We start from the raw sequence: 23,048 nt of genomic DNA on the forward strand, positions 1-23,048 counted from the left end.
TAGGTTCTCAGACTGACCCCTTTATACCTGAAATTCACAAGGACCCCAAGGGCTTTTGTTTCTGTTCTATCTATTGATACTTCCCATGGTTGGCCTTAAAAATGAGACATTAGGTTTACTTACTCACTTAGAAATAATAGCAAACACCTGCATATTAACATAAGTAACACTCTATGGAAACTGTGTTCCAAGATAAGAAACAGCTTAAGGAGAAAGGTGGCTTGGGGTTTTAAATGTCTGACTTAAGTAAGGTGACAGTAGCCGGATTCTCCTGCCTGCTTCTACATTCCAGCTATCATCACACCAGCATCATTTAGCTTCTGAAGAACTCCCCTGCCCCTGCAAGGTCACAGAGCACTTCCATGCTGTTGTTTAGTCACTTTGCTAAGTAGTGTTGTGCAAATAGTGTGACCTTGGAGGCCAGCTGGAAGGTCCGTGGGCCACACTTTAAGAACCTCTGCCTAGATCATGATTAGAAATGCTCTTGTTGAGAAATGAAAATTGAAAAAGACAGTTGTCCTGAACTTTAACACCTGGGAAAATGGATTACTGTTAAGAAGATAGACAGTGTCTTTGAAGGCGGGCGTCTCAACCCTTTCCTTGCTTTGGGGGATAAGAGTGGAATACGGCCAGTTTGCTGTCCCCATTGAAGAGGGTTCAGTTCACACGTCTCCCTCGCAGTGGACCGCCTGGAATGAGAGGCTTGGAGTATGGCCAAGGTGCCTGCAGGGTGAAGAGGTCTCAGGGGTCTTTTGACCTGAGGGTGTTTTGCCTGTACTGTATGACGTCCTCTCCTCACCCACAGCCTCCTACTGGACCGTAACTAGCAGCTCTTGGCACCATGAGACAGAGTCAGGGCTTGCACTGGGCACTGTGGGTGATGTGGGATCTTGCCCCTGGCATGGGAGTAGCCAACCCAGATGCACTCGGGACCCAGATGGACCATTGTAGATACAAAAGCAATAGGGCAGGCAGTGGGGGGCTGGAGGGTCAAGGTTCTGTGTTAGCAGCCATGGGACTTGGAGATGCTGGGGTGCCTGGATGGATGGCTGTTCTGGGAGGTACTTTCCATGCCCAGGTCCCGGCTGTGACTACATAGTCATTGTCGCCCTCTGTCTTGGTTGGGGAAGGGGAGGTGTGGTGCCCATTTGGGACCCTATCCCAGTGCTGTCCTGGGCATTTAGCGGTGGCCAAACTCACCCCATCCTGCAGACTCAGTAAGGATAAGAGCCTGTGCAGTTCAGAGGGTCCCTAAGACCCCAGCGACGGCCTTACAAGCACCAGCCCCCAGGGTATAGGGCTCAGATTCCCTTGACCAGTGTTTGAAGCCATGTTTTCCTGCTCCCTGGGAGGCAAGAGGGAGCTGCGGTGACAGAGATAGGCTGGGGGGTTTTACACAGTGGACTTGATTTTCCGCAGCTCCGGGGGCGGGAGGCCTGGGGTCAGGGTGCTGGGGCAGTTCGACCCTGGTGGCAGGGCCATGGGTGAGCTCTGGGGCCTCTTGCCAGGGCAGTCACCCCATCTGTGAAGGCTCAGGGAGTGCGGATGTGCAGACTACTACAGGAGCTTGTCTTCGGTGGCAGGGCTATGTGGAGAACGGGGGCGGCGGGGGGGGGGGGGGGGGGGGCTTGTTTCCTCTGTGACCTCAACGTGTTCATGTGGCTCATCTGGTCACAAGCCTGTGTTTTCACTAGAAACTGGAGAGAGACACTGGAGTAGCCGCTGCCCACCTGCATACAGGGAGCTGGGGGCCTGACCTCACTAGAGCTTGGCCAAGACAGACGTCGGTCCCAGCGAGTTATTAAGCAAAAAGTTTTGGTTTTTGTCTCCACATACCTGTAAAGCAAAAACACCTCAGAAATGTTAAACAGCAGGGTTGTTCCTAGATTTCTCTCTGCAGTTACCTCTTGAGAAGCTTATTGTGCTGTGGGCACCTTTGCTTCAGGGTAATTTTAGTAACCTCAGGGTTATCCTGATGGGGCTCCTGAAGGACTGAAGTGTCATCTGTACGTTCGAGTCAGGATGAGTGTGGGGTCACCTGTGGTCAGAGGACATCCACCCTTCAGGGTGTTTCCTGTCATCTGAAATTCCTGGGCAGGCTGTCAGTAGTGAGTGCCCTGTTAAGAAAAACGGAATAGTGAAAGGGGCTTTAATTGGGAAAGCTTGCCTCTTTTTTTCCTGGTAGGTAGTTTAAAGAACTTTTAGCATCTTCTCAGTCCCTCTTCATCCACAGCACAGAATTAGTCAGAGACGGAAGACCCTTAACATGAAATCTCAGTAGCTGTGAACCTTGGCCTCACCTGGCAGAACCGTAAAGTGAGCTAGCACAGCCCAGAGTACTGAGGTAATGCCGTAGTTGGGACTATTTCACGGTTCTGAGGTTTTGAGGACCAGCCTGTTTTGCTGCCAGGTAGGTCAGGGCAGGTGTGTGCTTGCCTGTCGCCTTCTTGAGAAACGCAGCTGTTCGGTCGTTGCACTGTGAAAGTAGGGCCTTCATTGCAGTTATACAATATAACTTAAAATGTCTCAGAGAGATGAACCCTCAGTCCATAGACCTGAATGTCTTTAAATGACCAAGATGTGGTTACTTGCATGTTGCAAGTTTGTAGAAGCCGAGCCTTCAGATGTACCTGGTTGTAGAGTCCAGTTTCACCCACGTTGTTTGGGGAGCGTGTTTTTTGTTCTTAAGAAAATCATTTCTGGCAGCTTATTTTTCAAGGGTTGGACAATCTGAAGGGAAAATTAAATGGTGGTTTTAGACCAGTTTTGTGGAAGGAAATGTTTATTCTCTTCCATCCCTAAAGTGTGAATATGTGTGACTGCTTGACATGGATCCAGCATGTTATTAAGCAGCTAGAAATGTCATGTTACAGATGTTCGTGGTGTGTATCGAAACCCTTTTGGAGGGTAGGCTTGGAAACCCTGTCCAGGCTCACAGCCTTGTGAGCAGGCCCCACCAGTGGGCATGCGCCACTGGCACAGAGGTTCCTGGCAGCGTGCCCCCAACGGGACAGAGTTGCCCGCAGAGCATCGCTGCTGGACTGCATTTTCCGGGTGGGTGGCAGGTGTTTTCTCAAAAATACACGATGTGAGTCTTGAAGAAAGCAACTGACAGTATTTGTTACTGATGAAAAAACGCCAGCTTAAGTGAAAATTAGAATTTTGAAAAGATTTTATCTGTCACCATGAGCTTGATTTCCTAGTAAGGAGAAATATTTCAAGAGATGGACGCTGGCATTAGCAGATGTCTCATACTGGCTAATGAGATATGCCAGTCTGTGGACTCTGCATGTGTGCACATGGGCACAAGATGCACTCTGAGTGCGTTACAGTTGCATATAGCTAGGCTGTAAGCCTAGGAAGGTGTGCAGAGTTCACGGATGTGGCTTCAGGTTCCTGTCACAACTGCTTTTTGGGGAAGTGCAGTTTGTCAAGGTTTACTGTGGTATGAGGGAATGTCCGCAATTCTGAAAGTCTTTCTCAGGTTTAATTTTGGAAATACACATCCCACATGAGCAAATGCTCTTTGGGGTCCTCAAGTTTTAGGGATATCACCAGGCCTCGACAACAAAAAGTCCGAGTGGAGAGCTGCCTGGGAGGTGGGCTTCCGCCTGTCTTCGGGTGCTGGTGGCTGCCTTCAGCACCCCCAGGGGGGCCTGGAGAACCCACGGTTTCTTGTTGGTATTTGCACATCTACTTAGTAGGAAGTGGAGCCGTTTTCAGCTGAGAGGACGTTTGCAGTTAGAAACTTTCAGGCTGTGCATTCCAGTGTATCCCATGCTGGCCTCTGGGTCTCTCTCCCCCAGTCTAGGAGTGCCTGCCGTGCTTGGGGACCTGCTGCTGTATGTGGGTCTACTTTAAGCTGTGTTAGGAACGTAACAATTTTTTTTTAACTTGCCTGGATCTTAGAGGTTTTGTTTTTCTTTTATCTTGATAGACTTTTTTGTTTCATGACCTGAAATTTTATGTTTGAGTTTGTGAAGAAATCATGAAATTGATTTTGCAAGTATAAAATCAAGAAAAATGAATCAAATTGTCTAAAATTATAGTATGTTTTCTGAGTTAAGTATTTCACTCCACTTAACAGAAATAACTGGATTTCCCTTTTTCGATTTTTCAGAACTCAAATCCAAAGGCATGATTTTTTTAGATTAGCATAAATTTTAAAAACATTTTTTCCCAAGAACATCCTAATTTCTTTACTTTTTTCATTGATGTGAAATATAAAAGTAATAATTATTTCCAGTATGTTCTGAGAAGCTTCTCATTTTGAAATGGGTTTCCCACTTGAAAGAGTTGCAGTGGCCATGGTGCTGGGGGTGGGGGTGGCCAGAGTGCGATGGACTCTGTCCCTTTAAGAGGAGGCGGGATGGAATGTTTGTCCTGAGGTCACTAAGGAGACCACAGTTAACAGGGGAGGCAGTTGGAGTGAGGCGAGGAAGAGGTGAGGTGAGGTGCAGGCAGGGGTCTTGGGTATAGAATGTGAAATGTATTAAAATGTTAATACTGAGAATTTGCCTAGAATCAGAAACATGTTTGTGGACCATTTAGGTATGATGATTGAATGAGGAGACAGGAGGAGAAATGTTCTTTAAATGCATAAATACACAAGGATAAGCTGTACCATAGGGATGTCCAGTAATTATTAATCTTCTGAAATCTTTATTAGGTTTTTTAACTAAAATGACGACATAGCTACAGTGTTAAGAATTTCTAAATAATTGCTTTCATGTATAATTTTCTTGTTCATCTTTTCATGTTTTGTTCCTGATTCTCCCTCTGGTTTTTATTGGCCTGGGTCCATCAGAAGTAGGGTTGTAATTAGGAAGCAGCTGATGCCAATGACTGATTTTGGAATCCTCCCACCCACTGAGCCCTCTGCACTCGACCACCAGCTCCCTCTCCACCAGGGTGCCAACCATGGCCTGTCCCAGCCCCTGGTTTCATCGTGTAGTCAAAAGTATACATCTTCCCTTTTTAAAAAAAAGTCCTTGTGGGGGGCCCGTATTTGTGGACTGGGCGAATGTTTCTGTAGGTCGCATAATGTAGACTTAAGAGATTGCTTGGAAAGTTTTGTGCCTTTTTTTCCCTTAAATGTGATTTTAGTTCTGGTTGCTTTAGATCTTTAAACTGTTTTTGTTTGTTTGTTTGTTTGTTTTAGGAGTTTACTCCGTGGACACAGTCTCAAGATAATTTACCTTGTGATCTGTGAACAGTGGCTGACGACAGCAGCGCTGGGGGCCTGGCGCTTTCCTTGTGCCGTGAGGTTGTAACGGCCCTGTTTGTGCTGGGTTTAGGAAGTCGGGAGAAGTGCCCATGCTTCTGTGTGGGGCAGGTAACAATGGCAGTAGTGTTGACATCTTACTGACCAGAGATGTACTGATGCATCTTTTGTTATCCAAATGTTATTTACCAGAGACATTTCAGTATTCACTTACATAACAAATTATTAGCCACAGTTCTGTTTTTGCAAAACTCCCACAGTTGATAATATGTTAAATGCCAACAACACAATTTTAAGTTTTGATGTCATGTTTTTATTTCAAAAGTGGCATATGTATAAAAACTGGTGTACCATTAATATTTGTTTGAGATATTCTAAACTTTAGCTCAAGAGTGTCTAATCAATCATTAAATTGCGTGTTCCTTTAGTTTACAATGACGTGTATTCTTGCTGGTGAAGGCTGTGTCTTGTAGAGGAGAGTCCTTCCTGAAGAAAGCCTTGGGTGACCAGGACAGTAGTGTGGCCCTTGAGGGCACGATGTCACAGAGTGGGTGCTGATGTCACAGAGCGTGGGCCAAGGCCCAGAGTGGGGAGCTGCTGGTCCGGATGGTGGTTGGGAGGTGACACCACTTGGTGGGAACCTAACAGAGAGTTCCGTGGTGTGTGACTTTGAATTTTGTGTATTTTCTGTTCGAAGGTTTTCATTTTGTACGAGTCCTTCCCCTGGGATGGAACGTGGCATAAAATCTGAGTTATCATTAGCATTTAAATGTAATTGAAGCCTGTACAGCTTGGGGAAAAAATTCTTAAGGTATATACTGTATTTTTTCAGGCTTTTTTCATTTGAAATAAGGACAAAGTTTTCACATACCGGAGCCTTTAATAATCTCTTAGAAGAGAGAAGAAATAGACACACGAGGTGCCATCTGGCTCAGTTGACACAGTCTCGGCTCTAGGATCTGGGTGGGTTCAGTGGGGCTGGGTGTTCAGGGTGCAAACGAGCCCGTCTCCACCCTTCCCCTGCTGGGTGGTGGACATCTCACACTGCCTGGGGCTCCAGAGTTCTGGGCCTAGAGCAAGCCAGGTGGGAGGTGGGCCCATGTCTCCCTGTGGGGAGCCAGAAAGCCCCTGCTGCCCTATCCTGCCCTGTCCTGGCCGCACCACTGCCCAATTCCTCATTCTCCTTGACTTCCGGTATACATGCTTGTCCTCAGCAGTCAGGGGACATGTTCATAGAGGTAGTTTGCTTGCTGGGTTTTCCTCCTGAGCATGGGGTTCGTAACTGAATCCTCCCGCACTGTAGAAGCATTTTTGCTTTCTGTAGGTCGGGTTCTCCCGTGTGTGAGGGAGTGCCGCCTTTGCTTGCTCGTAGCTGATGAGTGTCAGGCCCGGACTGTAGCCCTGGCTGATGCCTGACATGGCCTGCTTGTGTTTCCTTGTCAGGTATGGACGACAAGGGTGACCCGAGCAGTGAGGAGGCGCCCAAAGCCATCAAGCCCACCAGCAAGGAGTTCCGGAAGACATGGGGCTTCCGGAGGACCACCATTGCTAAGCGTGAGGGTGCCGGGGATGCGGAGGCGGACACCTTGGAGCCGTCGCCCCGGCAGCAGCAGAGCCCATCCCTGCGGCGCAGTGGGCGGCAGCCGAAGCGCACTGAGCGGGTGGAGGAGTTTCTGACCACCGTGCGGCGCCGTGGCCGTCGGAGTGCCCCCGTGTCCCTGGAGGACTCTGGGGAGCCAGCATCCTGTCCAGCGACAGACGCGGAGACCGCCTCTGAAGGCAGTGTGGAGAGCGCCTCGGACGGAAAGAGTGGGCCCAGGTCCAGCTCCACGGGTGCTAAGCAGCGGCCGGCCTCCTCGGCAAAGGCTAGAGAGGGCGAAGACGAGGATGACACGTCCGACAGCGATAGCGATGGACTGACCTTGAAGGAACTCCAGAACCGCCTGCGGAAGAAGCGTGAGCAGGAGCCCACGGACCGGCCCGCAAGGGGCATCCAGAACCGCCTGCGGAGGAAGCGGCGGGAGGAGGACCCGGCTGAGACCGTGGACGTCCAGGCGGGTGATGCGATGGAGGGCTCGCTGCCCACCTCACGGGAGCCTGAGGGTGACCTGGGGGCTGCTGCCCAGGCAGTGAAAGAGGACAGAGAGGGCCGGCCGGATGGGAGAGTGGCCCCGGGAGGAAGAGCCGAGGAAGCCGCAGACTTGGTCCGGCACAAGCCGGAGTGTGAGGTGTACGACCCCAGCGCCCTGTACTGCCTATGCCGCCAGCCTCACAACAACAGGTGGGTCATGGGGGAGGGGTGGGGGCAGAGCCAGGGAAACTGCCAGAGACTTCACTGTTCTCTTAAGAGAGTCTTAAGCTGGCCTGAATGAGTGACTTGTTCGTTGGGAAAGACGAGCAAGTCATTGTCAGAAAGAAATCAGTGGAGTGGGCGGGCACTACCCAGAACCATGCCCTTGCCAGGTGGTGGCTGGTGTGGAATGTTGGCTGCCTGGTCACACCAGCCATGGCAGTGAATGGGTGCGATGGCTTGCACCAGAGTGGGTCTGCTGCCCAAGAGAGCCCTCGGGACGCTGCTCAGACTGGCTGTGACTGGAGCAAAGTGTGGACATTGGGTAGTTGCAGGGGTAAAGGCATGGCTGCCATTCTGTGGACAGGCATTTGCGGTCCAGGGCAGGATGCCCTCGAAAAAAAGGATGATGTACATTTTGTAATGTACAATGGTAATAGAGCTGAGAGAAGGGCACACTGACATTCTTATGCTGTATGTATCTGTAATTTTTTTTAAAAAACAGAGTGTTGGAATATGACTTATTGATATTTTTTAAATTGAGTTTGTCTCTCCCTTTTCATTCCTGATAGCATTGGCTTTCCTGGTGGCTCAGGCAGTAAAGAATTAGCCTGCAATGTAGGAAACCTGGGTTCAATCCCTGGGTTGGGAAGATCCCGTGGAGGAGAGAATGGCAACTCACTCCAGTATCCTTGCCTAGGCAATCCCTTGGACAGAGGAGTTTGGCAGAGTACAGTCCATGGGGTCGCAAAGAGTTGGACACAGCTGAGTGACTAACACTTTGACCATTGTTTTATTTCAGGTTTATGATTTGCTGTGACCGATGTGAAGAATGGTTTCATGGTGACTGTGTGGGCATTTCTGAGGCTCGAGGGCGGCTCTTGGAGAGGAATGGGGAAGACTACATCTGCCCCAACTGCACGATCCTGCAGGTGCAAGATGAGGCCAGCTCAGAAGCCACAGACATGCAGGACACGAGGTCAGGACCCCTGGGTGCCGACAGCACGGACTTCACCAGTATAGGAACCGTGGAGCAGAAGTCAAGTGAAGACCAGGGAATTAAGGGTAGAATTGAAAAAGCTGCAAACCCAAGCGGCAAGAAGAAACTCAAGATATTCCAGCCCGTAAGTACTTAGTTCCTAAGGCCGACGGTAGAGGTGACTTTAAGCCCTCAGCTGCCTTTGGCAGAAACATCAAGATCGGAAGAGTCTGTCTTCTGAGATAAGTTAGGTTTTCCCTGCAGTGATTGGCATAGGGCTGGGCTCTGCGGGCTCTTGGGTCCATGCGCCTGTTCAGGGCCAGCATGGCCTGTTCTGTTTTTTTGATGTTGTTAACTGTGTCTGTCTCCTGTGCTGTCATTAGTGATTTAATGTGTTTCATAATTTTTAAAAAAAGTCTTTAGTATTCTCACGGCCAGCATCCTGAGCTTAAAGTTTAAGTGCATGTATTAAGAAAACTACTTTCGAGTCACAGAAGCGCATGTGCACCTGTATCGCCTTCCCTGTCTTTAAGAAAACCAGTAGTCTTAACTCCACCTCAAGGCAAGATGCCGAGCCAGCCATGGTGGCTGCACAGCTCCTCAAAGTGACAAGATGACTGTGCCTGATACACCCTCTGTGATGGTGTTCCCCAGTCAACAGTGTTTGTGCATTTCTTTTTTTCTCCTTTCCCAGCTCTTTTCACACGTGTCTTGTCCAGGGGTCGTGGTTTCGTGCATCTTGAGAACTGTCTTAGGTGCTCACAAGTGTACTCAGAGTGTGTTTTCACCCCAAGCCTTCCTTGAATTGGGGGCCCACCCCACCACCATGGCCCATCTCTTGTAGGTGTTGTACACGCAGGGGTCCTGTGGTGGCCGTGTCAGCACCCTTGCCATCACCCCCTTGCAGTGAGTTAGCTTTGAGGGCTGGCCCTGTCCTGGGGGTGTGAGGAGGCACTGAGTGGAAATATGAGAATCACTGGTAATTAAGGAAAACATAACAGAAATGGAAATCAGCAGGAAGCATCATCTTACTGCTGTGTTTAAGACTGCACATAAGCTTAAGTGTTTTTTCTGGGTAAAACTTGGATTCTATGGAGGAAAGTCAGTTAAGTACATTATTAGAGGAAAAAGATTTTGCTCAAGTACATTTCATGTATATGTCACATACATTATTAGTCTCGACCATTCAAATGTGCTTTAGTAATCATGGCCACAAGCAGCTGTGTTCAGCCCTTGTCGTATTCCAGGTTCCTGCTGCATAACAGATGACCGAAACTTAGTGACGTAGACAATACACGTCTGTTAACCCAGAAACCCAGGCCCGACTGAGCCGGGTCCTTGGTTCCAGGTCTCACAGGGCTGCTCTCCATGTGTCAGTGGGGCTGGGGTCTCATCAGTCTCGGCTGGGGTAAAATCCACTTCCAAAAGCTTTCACATAACTTAGCATATGAAGTATGTTCCTGGCAATTTCTGTGGCAAGCTGATACTGGACCTGTTGTTTCTGAGATCCATGTGTAATTGGGTGTTCTGGCTATTGCCTGAGGTCCTTGACTGCAGAGCCCAGGCCTGGGCACCCTCCCAGCAGAGCCAGCAATGGAGTGTTCATTCTTTTGGAGGCTCAGTTCCTCTTTAGAGGGTTTTTACCTGATAAGTCAAACCTTTGGACTAACTCAGAAGCCTCTTACCTGGTATCTTAATTAAATTTGCAAAATTTCCATGCCCATTCGCTCAATGACAGAACCTAATTCTGGTGTGAAATCCCGCTGTGTTGAGAAGTCCTCTCAGAGTTCTGCCCACTGTGCGGGGCATGAAAGGTGCTTGAAAACATGATGCCTTACTCAGGGGAGGTGGGTTTATGTGTTTTGAATAAACATACATTTTTATGCATAATTATTAATAAATGATTAAAGCTGTTAATCTCGGTACCATTAGTAGTGACCTTACAGAGCATGGTGCCTGCCCCAGCGGGTGAGTACATTGAACCCGTGTCTGGTCTTGCAGGTCGTGGAAGCGCCTGGTGCTGCCAAGTGCATCGGCCCTGGGTGCTCGAGCGTGGCACAGCCCGACTCGGTCTACTGCAGCAACGACTGCATCCTGAAGCACGCCGCGGCCACCATGCGCTTCCTGAGTGCAGGGAAGGAGCAGAAACCCAAAGCAAAAGAAAAGCTCAAGACAAAGCCAGAAAAAATCGTTCTTCAAAAATGTAGCGTTCAAGTAAGTTGACCAAGACCAGCCATTTGCATAGTTGAAGCCAAAAGCGCCTGGAGGTGCCAGGCTTGGTGGGTTGATTCAGAGAGAGGAAGGTACACAGGTCCAGAGGTGCCCAGACGCCTGCACACTGCCCTCTGCCTTCCTCATCAGTGTTCTGGTCAGAATTACGAAGAGGCACATGTTCTCATGTTTTCTTCTCCTGCCTCTAGCTGAGGGACTAACAGAAACACGGAAGCCAGTGGCTGCATGGAGTAGCTCCCCCTGCAGATCAGCCCTCCTGGGAGCGAGTGGTCCCTGTTGGAGTCTGTAGGCAGTGGGGTTGGGAAGCGGGCCCTGAGGGTGCCCACATTTTGAGTGTCTGGGGTGGGGTGCAGGGGTATGCCTGTCTTCTCCACGTGCTGCTGTGTCCACAGCCCCTGTCTGGGCAGTGTTGCTTGGGTGCATTTTCACACGGGGGCTCTGCCTGCTGTGCTTGCACTTCATTTCACTGCTTCACTCCAAAGCCCCTCATTATCCTGTCAGCCTGGCCCCTCAGCAGGATGCTAGGGCGGTGGCCGATGCAGCTCATGGGCTGGGGTGACCCAGGAGCTGAGTGTGTCCTGACCCACACCGCCGAGTAAAATGAGCACAGGCTAACTTCTGATCTCCCTAGTGATTGGGGCTTTACTGATTATCCAGGCAGGCATTAAAATCTCTTCTGTGCACAAGAGACTGGCTTCAGACAAGAAGGAAAACGCGGTGAAGAAGGCAGCAGTGGCCCCTCCCAGGAATGAGGTCCTCAGTAAGGAGCCAGTCTGTGAGAGCAGCACACCGTCCTGGGCCAGCGACCACAATTACAATGCAGTAAAGCCAGAACAGACTGCTGCCCCCTGGCCGCCACTGTTGTATAAATGTATGTATCACCCAGGGGGAGCTCTGGACCCTTCCTGGTTTTTCTGGACGGCCGTGCACTCGGGCCTGTTCAGAGCTAGGAGTTCTAGCCATGTGTGGTGCTGCACCTGCAGAGATCGGAGCCCTTGCCCGAGGCCAGGAGGCCTCCTGAGCCTGGCGCACCCTTCCTTAGTCTGTCGGGACTTCCTGTCAGTGTTTCCAAAAAGCTGTACCAGCTCATGGCTGAATGTTCATCTCTGACCGTTGATGTCTTTAATTGCTTTCTTTATTATTAGGCTCTGGTAAGTATGTGTAGTGTCTTCAGCAGAACCTGATGGTGGGGCACTCAGCCCACCCCCAAGGTCCGCCGGAGTCTGCCATGGTGCCACCACCGCCGGGAGCTCTCCACACGGGGCTGTGCCATACAGCCTGCTCCCCACACACATGACCCTCTCTTCTCTGTATGTTGTGGGAAAATCTTACTGCACAGTAGTGTTGTAGCTGATTTTCAGCTGAAGTATGATTTTTGGGAGTTAAATTATTTTTGACCAAACTGGGATTTTTTTCACGTCCAATTCACATACTACACACGACATAAATACACATGCCAGTCCTGAAGGCCGTTGGCCCGCTTCCTGTGCTGGAAGGTAAGTGAGCACGACGTCTCTGCACTGAGCAGCACCCAGACCGGGAATCCCGCCCTGCCCTCCTCCCCTGCTTCCTGGGAACGGGGTTGGATGGGTCAGACAGACTCATGCAGTCCCAGAGGAGACTCTGCAGCTTGACTCTCCTCTGTTCTTATTTCTCAGCCTCATTCTCCAAAATTAAATTTTGGACGCTTAAATTGCTCCAGGGCACATTGTATTCTGTGATTGAGATTATTTTGTGCTCAGTTTTAATTTATGCTCTTAAACTCTTGCAACTTCTTTGAAAGTACCAAAAGGTTAAATGGTCCTAAGTTTCCAGATTACAGGCTAGTGCTGCCTTCCTTCAGCCCAATCTTAAGCCAGTCCCCCAAAGGAGGACCTCCTGGCTATAATGTGGCTGGAAAACTGTATAACTAGATGCATTTTGAGAGTGTAAATGACCCAAGACCTAAGAAATGAAGTTGCAAGTAAACTGCAAAGTGATACTATGTGTATGTATGTATATTTATATATATATATTTATTTTTGGATATTAGGAGTGAGTGGTTAAATATTAACCAGCTGCTGTATTAAAATGAGTTTCAATACACCTCAGGTTGTTTGAACTAAGAACTTCATGCTAACAACGTGTCAAATTTCCATCAAATTTAGCACCTCAACACAGTAGAGGTACACCTCTACACAGTAGCACTTTACCGGGCTTACGATTGGACCTAACCGTAACCATCGCCCAGCTGTGAGCGGGTGGGGAACACCCTCTCTGGGATCCTGTGCTAACTGCTCTTGGTTGGTTGTAGGCATGTGGCAGAATAAAAGGAAGACCGGGGTGTAGCCACAAACTTGGGTGATTGATTCTCTCCAGTTTCCTTCTCTGTCAACCACAATCCCCCAGGCTTTGAGCTAGGAGTCAGCTGTAGGGTGCTCCACAAGTTAGGAAAGTTGACAGATAGGAGGGGTGGGCACTTGTCCCCCAACTCTTTATCCTGGGTTTTTGGTGGAAGACTGGGGTGGAGAGGTGGGGAGACCGGCCCGCAAGGAGGCAGTGACTGCCCACAGGCAGGGTTTTCTCTTCCTTCTGCCCTGCCTTTTCTTTCTGCACATCAGCTCCTCACTGACTTTCCCAGCACATTAACGGCTCAGAACCACGTGGACGGATAGCCACGACTTCAAGCCTGTGTAAGGCTAGTTTTTGAGCTAGTTGAGCTAGTTGCTTCTGATATTTTTTGTTATCCCAGAAATGTCATCTTCCCAAAAGATGATTGGGAGGAGCGTAAAAGGGCGCTGGTAAACACCCGACTTCGCCTCGGTGAGTAGCAGCTATGCCTCTGCCTCTTCCCCAAACCACCACCTGACAGGGCGGGGGCTGCAGACCTTCCCCAGGGCCCTGCACACACACTCAGCAGGACCCTTACCTGCCACCCAAGCCTCAGGTGTGACTTTTCTCTGGGTGCAGGTGATGCCAGGACAGTCATGAGGAGGGGCCGTTGTCCACATGGCCCTGGGTCCAGGTCAAGTCTGGGGTAGATGTTGGGTGGTCAGCGTGCTGCCCCGGCGGTGCTCTGGACCTTCCTCTCTCAGGCTGGCACCGGCCTGGGGTTGTGGGTGAGGGGCAGCCCTTGGCATTAGGGCTCTGACCTACTGCCCCCCGCAGACGTAGAGCCCTTCACATCCTTGGGGTGATGGGAGTAATACGTACTTGCTCTCTGATATTTATTTATATTGTTTTTCAGAATTTCTGTACAGTTTAGCTTAGGGAAACAATTGCTGCTTTATTTCTCCCCCAAATTATGTGTGTTCCTGTTTTCATAATTTTGCAGCTCATTTTTCCTCTCCATTTCCTCCTCTTCACTTCTTAGTACTATCCAGGCAAAAAGAGGGCTGAAGTGTTTTTTCTGAAGTGTCCCTAGTTTGTTAGAATTTGAAAGTGGGACTCTGACAGACTCAACATTTCCCCATGTTTTAGGCTCCCTCCATGGCTCCGAGGTGATTTGAACAAACATGGGATTTTAACAAAATTTTGAATGAAAAATGAAATTTCTGCAGTTTCCTTTAGGTTTGAGAATTAAAATGGGAACCCCTGGCAGAACCTGTGTGCCAGGTCCAGTGATGCTGAGCAGCCTGCTGGGACACAAGCGTGGCCTCCGTGAGCCATGTGTCCAGTCTCCAAGTTGCGGCTCCAGGACTCAGGGACAATGGTTTCACAGGGGTGACACCTGTCACAGGCTGTGAGAGGAGAAGAGCTTCCCAAAGCAGAGCAGTCAGTAGCGATGGCCCCCTCAGAGAGACATGTTTTATGAGCTGCATGAGGCATTTTTATCCATCTCTTCCAGGATAGTGGCAAAAAAATTTGGTGACAAACTAGCTTTGCACATCTGCATCTGTCCCCCCACTTGGAGAGTCAGAACCTGTTCTCATACAGGGTTCACCAAGATGGCTGTTTTTTGTTACCCCTACAGCTGGAATGTTTTTGGATGTCATTGACATCTGGTATTTCTAAGTATTTTACTTCTCACAAGTGTTGGATTTTTTAATAGCCAGCTGTTCAGAAAGTTAGTGCAGGGAAGGTTTCGCATGCACAGGTGTTTTTCTGACAGACCCTCAGGTGTGCCCAGGCTGTTCCTCGTAGTTCTGGTGTTTCACCGGGGGGATGGGGTAGAAGCTTCCAGCAGGACTGGTCTTGCTCACCACGCCTGCTCTTCTGTGGCCTGCGTGTGGCCTGTGGGGCTCTGCGTCCCCTGTGACACATGCAGACAAGCCCTGAGGCAGAGCCCTGAGGTGGCATCAAGTCCACAGGCCTCTCTGAAGATGGAGCTGTAAATCCTCCCCTGTGGTACATGAGGCTCGGGTGTACTTGAACAGTTAACATCCTCGATGTTTGTTGCACATCACTGTGCACATAGTTATAGTCTTTCTTCTGAAAGTTAAAGAAGTTAACCTAAGAAGATCGATAAGAAAGTTTTCCATTTTAAATTTATGTAAATGAAGCTTGGGGCGTTGCCGTGCACCGGGAGGCATCAAAGGACAAACACCAAGGTAACTGCCGCTTAACCCTCGGGGGTCAGCAGGTGCCTTGGGCCACAGGCTCCACTGAGCGCCACCCTTGGGGACTAGGGGCCTGCGGGGTGGGGGCAGAAAGCGTCCAATCTGCCCCTGGCCCCATAATGATTCTTAGAGTTGTAGATGATTTAGTCACAGATGAGTGAAAACTGAACCTCATTCAAGTGGTAGGAGTGCCTGTTGGCAGGGTCAGAGCTCAGGATACGCATCAACTCTGCTCCTGGTGGGGTGTTGGGGCGGAGGTCACCCCCACCACTAGCCATGCAGACAGGACACGGGAACACTGCCTCCCATGGCCTCCGTCCCATGTCATCCTAGTGATTCCTGTTGAAGGTGAATTTGACTGTTTCTTTCATACATTACCAACCTATTGTGAATCATTCAGTATTTTATTTTCAAAATACTGTATGTGAAACTATTAAAACAGGAAGGGTTGTTTGCCTCTGAAAGTGTACTTGGTTTTTTGCAAATTTATTACGGATCGTTCTATGCACCTCTCTAGGTGTAAGTCGCTCAAATACTGGATATCAGTAAGAAAAAAGTCCATCTGGACAAGCTTTGGCCCCAAAGCAGGGCAGTTAGGCTATGCACGCACATACAGACCCCTGCTGTGAGAGCGCAGGGCCAGAGCTCAGGCCTCCTGAGTTTTCTCTGTACCACCCCCCCCCCCCCCCCCCCCGCCCATGTAAGCATTACTACTACTGCAGGAGAGATTCACTGAAGAATGCTTAATTAAGCAAAGGTACAAAAGCAAAATGGTGTTTTTCACACCAGGAGGAGTCAAAAAGTTAAAATGAGAGGCATCCTGATAACATGGCCAGGCTGAGCTGAAAATACAGCTGCTGCTAACTGCGGAGTCCATCCCCCAGATCCACTATGGCCTCTGAGCCCTGGCTGGTCCCCTTACCCGATCCTTGGGCTGTAGCTCCCTTGTCTGGGCAGGTTTGTAGCCACGTGGGAATTGGGCAGGGGGGGGAGGAAGGGGGTCCTCTACTCACACCATGTGGTGAGTCTTACTTGGCGCCTGGTCACACCAGAAGCTCTAATTCCTTTGACATTTACAGCCCGTGCTTCCCGAGAAGTGTCCCCCAGCCAATGCTTCCCCTGTACTTCACTTTCATTGTGACTCGAAGCCTCGTATCTAGGGGCTTTTCAGGGTAAATTGGTACCTCATTTGGGCAGGACGAGAGGCATAAAGCCATGGCCGACTCTCAGGGTTTCTCGCCAGGCCCTGTGGGAGCCACCCTGCAACAGCCTTCACTGGGCGCGAGCAGCGCGGCGCTGCTGCCTCGTCCTGCTGCAGCTGCACAGCACTGTCTGCCCGAGGAGGGCGGCCCTCCGCGCCTCTGTCCTCCCGTTCCCACCGAGGCCCACCAGTGCCACCCAGTGGCCAGCGAAGCTGTAGTGCCACAGCTGCCTCACCGAGTGACAAGGCCTCCGGTTTCATGCTGATTGGGAAATTAGCCAATTAGAATGTTGCTGGTCCCTGAACGCACCGGCCTGCCTGGTTCCTACCGGGCTTCACCACAAACAACTCATTTCCAGTACAAACCAATGGCCGGACCCAGCAGAAACGACGTCATCTGGGGCAGTGACCAGGCCACCGGGCAGCTTTTCCTTCTCTAGCTGCTCCCCAAGGAAACAGCCTGGAACTCAGGCCACTCTGCCGCAGGCAGGACCCCAGGATGACCCAGACTGGGCACACACTCCTGGGGTGGGGGGGGGGCTGTGTTCTTCCAACTTGCAGGCTGGTAGTCTTCCCTGCTTCCTGACAGCACTGGGGGGGTCTGCCGTCTCTCGAGCCACGATGCCTTGGGGGTGCTGCTTTCCTTCCCGTCTGTGAAGGCGCACACGGTAACAGGAGTTTGGGTGAAGAGTTGGCTGGTGCAGTTTAAGCTCTACACAGATGAGTGTGTCACTGTCGCACTCCAGTGCTGTGTGGTGTCCTGCCATCCCAGCAGCAACCAGCCCACCTGTGACAAGGGGGACAGAGACAACTAGCTGTTAAGGTCCACCACTGTCCACATTTTTACCAATTTCTTAATTTATACTAGTTACACCTACTTACATACTCTGAGATACAGGGAAGGCAGGATGAAAGGTGACTTTAAAAAGCCAGAAGCAACTAGTTTTCCAAGAGAGCAGGAGGCTGGTTTGGGAAAGCTGTCCCCTAATTCTCAGGTGATCACTTACTGCACCTGCTCCTGGACAGCAGGTTGCTCACTTCAGTCACCTGGACTGGGAATGGCCCAGAAATAAGCTTCTGGCTTCTGTTTCCAAGTGAGAGCACACCGGTGAGACAGCACAAGTGTGGGTCTTAGGGAGTGAAGGATGTGAAGTTAACAGGAATTGTCATCTGAAACAATGTAGATGCCATGTGGCAGGATTTGAGACCCCACCACAGGTGCCTCATTGAGGATTCTAGAAGCACTTTAGGCTACCATTTTGGAGTTAAAAATGCTGTTAAAAATAATCTCAGTGAAGTTTGTAGAAAAGCTGGCTGGGCTGGTTTTAGGTCTGGATTTTAATGCTGACAGGCTGGTTCCTTCATCCCCTGCTGGTGGTCACATCTGGGACCGCATCCTGCTGCACTCTGCTCCGTCCCTTCCCCCAAGAAGAGGGCCTCCACCAGTCTCATTTAACCTAAACTCTAGCAGTCCGCACATTAGATGCTGCAGACCCTCTTAGCCAAGTCTGAGCTGGTGAAGAAAAGTTTCCGCGTGCTGAGGTGTGGCAACTCCCTTAGGGACGTGAGCTTGAGCAGACGAAATAAAACGCACAGAAATGTTATTTTTCATTTTAGTAACTGTGAGGTCCCCAGTTTTACTGTATTAACTGATTTGCTGATGGGATGTGGGTATTGGCCAGCGGGGCAGATGTAGAGCATGAGTGGGCCCTCCACAGGGAGTGGGTGGTCTTGGGAAAGCCTAGACAGCATCACATGGGGATGCCAGCAGACACAGGACTAGTGGTTGGGACACCGTGGATGAGGGGCATGAATCAGGCTCTGTGAGATGAAAATGAGAGACTGGAAGTCAAGATTGTTGCTTGGTGACAATGAACTGCCTCTAACCCGACTCTTAATTAAAAGTGTTGGGTGTGCATAGTAGCCCTGTTTCAAACTTGGTTAAAAAGTAATTTCCCTTAAACTATGAAGTGGAAAAAACTGCAGTCCCTGGGCTTTTAGCACCCTGTCTGCCCTGGCATTGCCAGTGTTGGAGGCAGGGCATTTCTGGAGGGCAGTGCTCTGACCCTGTGCCAGGATGGCCCTGCGGGATGTTGGCTGTGAATGCCTTGGGGCTGTTGTGAGGTCAAGCCTTAGCTGCAGATAGGGTCTCACTTTCCTCACTGGACTTTCCCTGGGTCTCCCTAGGACAGTTGTAAGAAGCACCAGCAGGTGACAAATTGGTGGCTCTGATCTCTGGGTCAAGTGGGAAGGTTGCTGGAACATCTTGAAGTCTCCCATTTAGGTGCTGGGGGCTCACCATGCTGGGGGTGTTTGAGAAGTCTGCACCTGGGCAGGCAGCCTCTCCATCGGTCTCATGTGAGATGACCACCTGGCCCAGGTGGTGTCCCCATGCTGTCCCAGCTCGCACCCTGGACCCGCCTGTCCCCCCATCCTGCCCATTTGGGTCCAACCATTCTGGGCAGTGGACTGGAGTGGGGCTGTCTGGGAGTGGGCCACAGAACCCAGTATCAAGAGACTAAAAAAAAAGGTCAGTGACGGCTGGTTTTAGGTCTGGACTTTAATCTTGACAGGCTGGTTCTGAGAATGACCTGCCTTGCTTACCTGCAGGTGCAGCTCTCTTGGCCTGACACAGGGTTAGGTACACTCCATGAGCATGAAGTACTGACATAAAGATTTCCGTTTTAGCTTTTGACCACATACCTGTCTGGGTTAAAAGCTTGAACCTACTGTCTTAGCCAGTAACAAGCTGCAGCTGGAGGCATGTGAATGGAAATGTGTTGTGGACCTGCCACCCGGCTCCTGGTATAAAAGTAGCTGGCCTCCCCCATGTTGCGGTCTTCTCCCAGAATCCTATGTTTCATTAATCTTAACCATGTCCAATTGACTTTCTGAAAGAATGATGAACACCTGTGAGCCCCTTACCCCTGGAATGGACTGTTACTAGTACTTCCAGAGCCTTGCGGTGTTGACGGCGGTGGTGGTGGTGGGGGCAATGAATATGCATTTAAAGAGTGTGTCTGCTGCATTCTAGAAAGGTTTTCTAAGTTCATGTTTACCAAAAATTGCACTGGATTTCTCCATGAGAGTGGTCTTCGAAATTATACCTTTTCTTGATAAAGTGAAATTTGCCCTTCAATTTTCAAGTTATGTTAGCAGCTTAAATTTAGCCTTTAACAGCTTACTGGCTTACTGGTTTTTTAATTAATAATAAAGCATTTGTCCTCAAAGTATACAGTCACTATCAGAATTGTTGCTAGTAGTCCTTTTCACACTCCATTTGTGAATTCAACAGTTACTTTAAAAGTTCTCTTTTAAAAGTCCGTCTCACGGAGTGATGCCTGGTTATCTCTGCTGGTTTCTGGTGCACATGCTACGTGGGCCCCCCACACCCCCACCTCACTAAGTGGGTCTCTCTCCTTTGCAGCCATGAAGGAGGACAGACGCATGGAGGACAAGATGGCTGTGGTGGTGGCGAAGAAGTTGGCTCCTCCAGGCTCCTCGGGGGCCGGCAGACAACCCCCGGGCAGAAATCTCCTTCCGAAGAAGTCCCCTTCTTTTGCAAACACAGCAGTGGCCAAGCCCACTGTCAGAAAGTCGCCCTCAGGCTTCAAGGGCACCATCCCCAAGAGGCCATGGCTCTCGGCCACCACCTCCCCCTCGGGTAGTGCTCCTCCTGCCAAGCAGGCAGGGCTGGTGACTGCTGCTGCCGCATCTGCTTCCAGAAAGTTCCCCAGCTCTGCTGCTTCTGTGGGAGCTGTCAGGAAGCCTGGGAGCACCTCGGTTTCCCTGGCCTCTCCAGCGCCAGGACGCCTGGGCCCCGTGAGCCCCGCCTCATCACAGCCAAATTCACAAATTCGGCAGAACATAAGACGCTCTTTGAAGGAGATCTTGTGGAAAAGGTGCGCTGTTTCACTATTTCTTATCTGTTAAAGCGGATGGCTTTCCCCATAAAAGGTGGCAGTTTCATGGTGGCCCCACTGTTCAAAGGAAAAAGTCACATGTGGGATTTACCTGGTTGTCCAGTGCTTAAGACTCCTCACTTCCTCAGAGGAGTTTGGGTTCAATCCCTGGTCAGTGAACTAAGATCCCGCATGGCACATGGTGCAGCCCAGAAAATAGTCACTTGTAAGTGCAGCAGTTGATGTGGGGCTTTTTTAATTACTTCTAGAGTCAATGACAGTGATGACTTAATCATGACAGAAAATGAAGTAGGGAAAATTGCACTGCTCATCGAGAAGGAGATGTTTAACTTGTTCCGAGTCACGGACAATCGGTACAAGAGCAAGTACCGCAGCCTCATGTTCAACCTCAAGGACCCCAAAAACCAGGTGTGTGCCTTACCCTTAAGAGTGGGACAGCCCTGGCCAGGTGCTGCCCAGGCCTGCAGTCAGGGCACTCGGTCTCCACAGTGGCTGTGGGTGAGTGGTGTGCACTGTCCTCATGGGGCCAGGCACTTGCCTGGCCAGGCTCCTGCCTGCCTGCGCTACCTCTTCACTCCGTACCTTCTTCAGTCGACTGTTTCCTGTGAGGTGATCTCTAGCAGGGTTGGTGCAGCAGGCCATCAAATCAGCTGCCCACCTCAGGGCCCCTGTTGTCTGGGCCCTCAGCTGGCCTTGGGGAAGGAACTCACCTTGCTGTGGTCTCCACATCCTTTCTAGTGTCTTAGAATCAGACCTGCAGAGGTTTTGAAGGCATGAATGAGACCTGTTTGTTTATAGGGACTTTTCCATCGAGTTCTGCGTGAAGAAATCTCATTGGCAAAACTGGTGAGAATGAAGCCAGAAGAACTGGTCTCCAAAGAGCTCTCTGTGTGGAGAGAGCGAACGACAAAGCCCGTGAGTACTGGCAGGAGCGGTGGCTGGAGGCCCAGAAGCCTGCACCCACCTCCACCCTCCCACCCCCCAGAAGTGAACTAATAGCCTGTTGGTGCAGGTGAGTCCTCCTGGGGAAGACGGGCTAAGGCTTTACGTCTTTTTTATTTTAGGTGATGGAGTCCAGAACGAAATTGCACAATGAGACTAAGAAGCCTGCCATTAAACAGGAAGCTGTTCCCGACATGGAAGACTCTCCACCAGTGTCAGACTCTGACGTAAGCACCCGCGCCTTTGGGATTTCCAGATATCACTGGGTGTTTTGAGTTATTGGGAGGACACTGACCTTAAGCAAGTGTGTGAAGTCCTACAGCTCCTCAAGTTCTTGTGTCCAGTGGTCCTGTTTTCTTTCTTCAGTGATCCTTAGTCATGTGGGGTGCTTTCTCATGGGTGCTGTTCATTTGGGGATGGGTTGGAAAAGAAGTGACCCCTCTACCACTTGATGTGTGTTAGGAACAGCAAGAGTTGGTGCGGGCGGCCCCCGAGCGGAGTGCAGCGCCGCTGCCGGGCGTCTTCAGCAGCATGCTGCAGGACACAACCAGCCAGCACCGGGCGCACCTCTTTGACCTGAACTGCAAGATCTGCACGGGTGAGCAGGCCTGGGGACACTGGAGGCCTCTTCCTGACCTTGGGCTCAAGCCAAGTCAAATAGAGGGGTACAGTGCGCCCTGCCTTCAGAGTGCCACTTCTTAAAGCTGGGGTCGTCCGTCTGCTTATGGGCAGGCTTCACCCTCCACCATGTGGGGTTTCTCATGCAGGTCTTCCTCTTATTCTCCAGGTCAGGTTCCATCCTCGGAAGATGAACCAGCTCCGAAAAAACAGAAGTTATCAGCTTCTGTCAAGAAGGAGGAGTCCAAGTCCAAGCGAGACAGCCCCCCACCTGAACCAGTTCTCAGCGAGGCAGATGACGCAGCACCCGAAACCCCACCTGAAAATGCCTCGGAGCCAGACCTGGAAAGTGCAGCTCGCACCCACTTGGAGGGGAAGTACCTCCCAGTGCCTCTGGAGGACAGCCAGCCTGAGCCCCCCGCCCTGGAAGGTCTGCCCTGCCTCACCCCTGGTGGTGGCAGCGTGCTCACCACGGTCACAGTGTCCGGCCGGGACCCCAGGACTGCACTGGGCGGGCCGAGCACGGCCACAGCTTCCGCAGCAACCCACCCGGAGGGCACTGCCCCGGCAGAGCCCCGACAAGATGTACCGAAGCCAGTGCCACCCTCCGTGACAGTGCCCAAGTCCATCCTGGCCAAGCCTTCTGCGTCCCCCGAGCCCAGATACCTCCTGTCCGTGCCGCCGTCCCCAAGCATCAGGTGCGGCCTCTGCGTCCTTCCTTTCCGATGAACAGGGGGAGCAGTGATGAGCGATTCAGTCATTCAGCTCTGAAATCCACCCAGAAGTGCAGCTCTCTTCAGTTTTCTGTTTCATAAAAAGGCATTTTTTAAAGCTTTGGTTTTAGGGTGACTGGTTATCCTCTTAGAGATACAGATCTTAAAAACTAAATTTAGAGCCATCTGCTTTTGTTGCCTATACAGTATATATTTCTTTGACCAGAATGTATTTGGTGTCTCAGATGGTAAAGAGTCTGGCTTCCCTGGTGGCTCAGACAGTAAAGAGTCTGCTGCAGTGTGGGAGACTTGGGTTCGATGCCTGGGTGGGAAGATCCCCTGGAGAAGGAAATGGCAAACCACTCCAGTATTCTTACCTGGAAAATCC

The 23,048-nt window shown here is 50.6% G+C and overlaps 1 protein-coding gene across 4 annotated transcripts in view; it reads left to right on the forward strand.

Moving 5' to 3' along the window:
- DIDO1 (death inducer-obliterator 1) overlaps positions 1 to 23,048 on the forward strand; it is a 47,577-nt gene that overhangs the window by 12,765 nt on the left and 11,764 nt on the right. For 3 of the 4 annotated variants that reach the window (XM_052650895.1, XM_052650896.1, XM_052650894.1), the window contains exons 2-12: positions 5,162 to 5,335; positions 6,668 to 7,505; positions 8,317 to 8,638; positions 10,495 to 10,707; positions 11,383 to 11,596; positions 19,892 to 20,366; positions 20,636 to 20,795; positions 21,186 to 21,302; positions 21,452 to 21,556; positions 21,792 to 21,927; positions 22,117 to 22,645. In XM_052650895.1, the coding sequence (XP_052506855.1) occupies positions 5,317 to 5,335; positions 6,668 to 7,505; positions 8,317 to 8,638; positions 10,495 to 10,707; positions 11,383 to 11,596; positions 19,892 to 20,366; positions 20,636 to 20,795; positions 21,186 to 21,302; positions 21,452 to 21,556; positions 21,792 to 21,927; positions 22,117 to 22,645 (3,128 nt within the window). In that variant the 5' untranslated portion in view covers positions 5,162 to 5,316. Of the gene's footprint in view, positions 1 to 5,161; positions 5,336 to 5,921; positions 6,036 to 6,667; positions 7,506 to 8,316; positions 8,639 to 10,494; positions 10,708 to 11,382; positions 11,597 to 19,891; positions 20,367 to 20,635; positions 20,796 to 21,185; positions 21,303 to 21,451; positions 21,557 to 21,791; positions 21,928 to 22,116; positions 22,646 to 23,048 lie in introns of all 4 variants that reach the window. The other variant, XM_052650897.1, reaches the window with a different exon arrangement.

Source organism: Budorcas taxicolor, chromosome 13 (assembly GCF_023091745.1).
Source record: "Budorcas taxicolor isolate Tak-1 chromosome 13, Takin1.1, whole genome shotgun sequence".
NCBI classification, from domain to species: Eukaryota; Metazoa; Chordata; class Mammalia; order Artiodactyla; family Bovidae; genus Budorcas; species Budorcas taxicolor.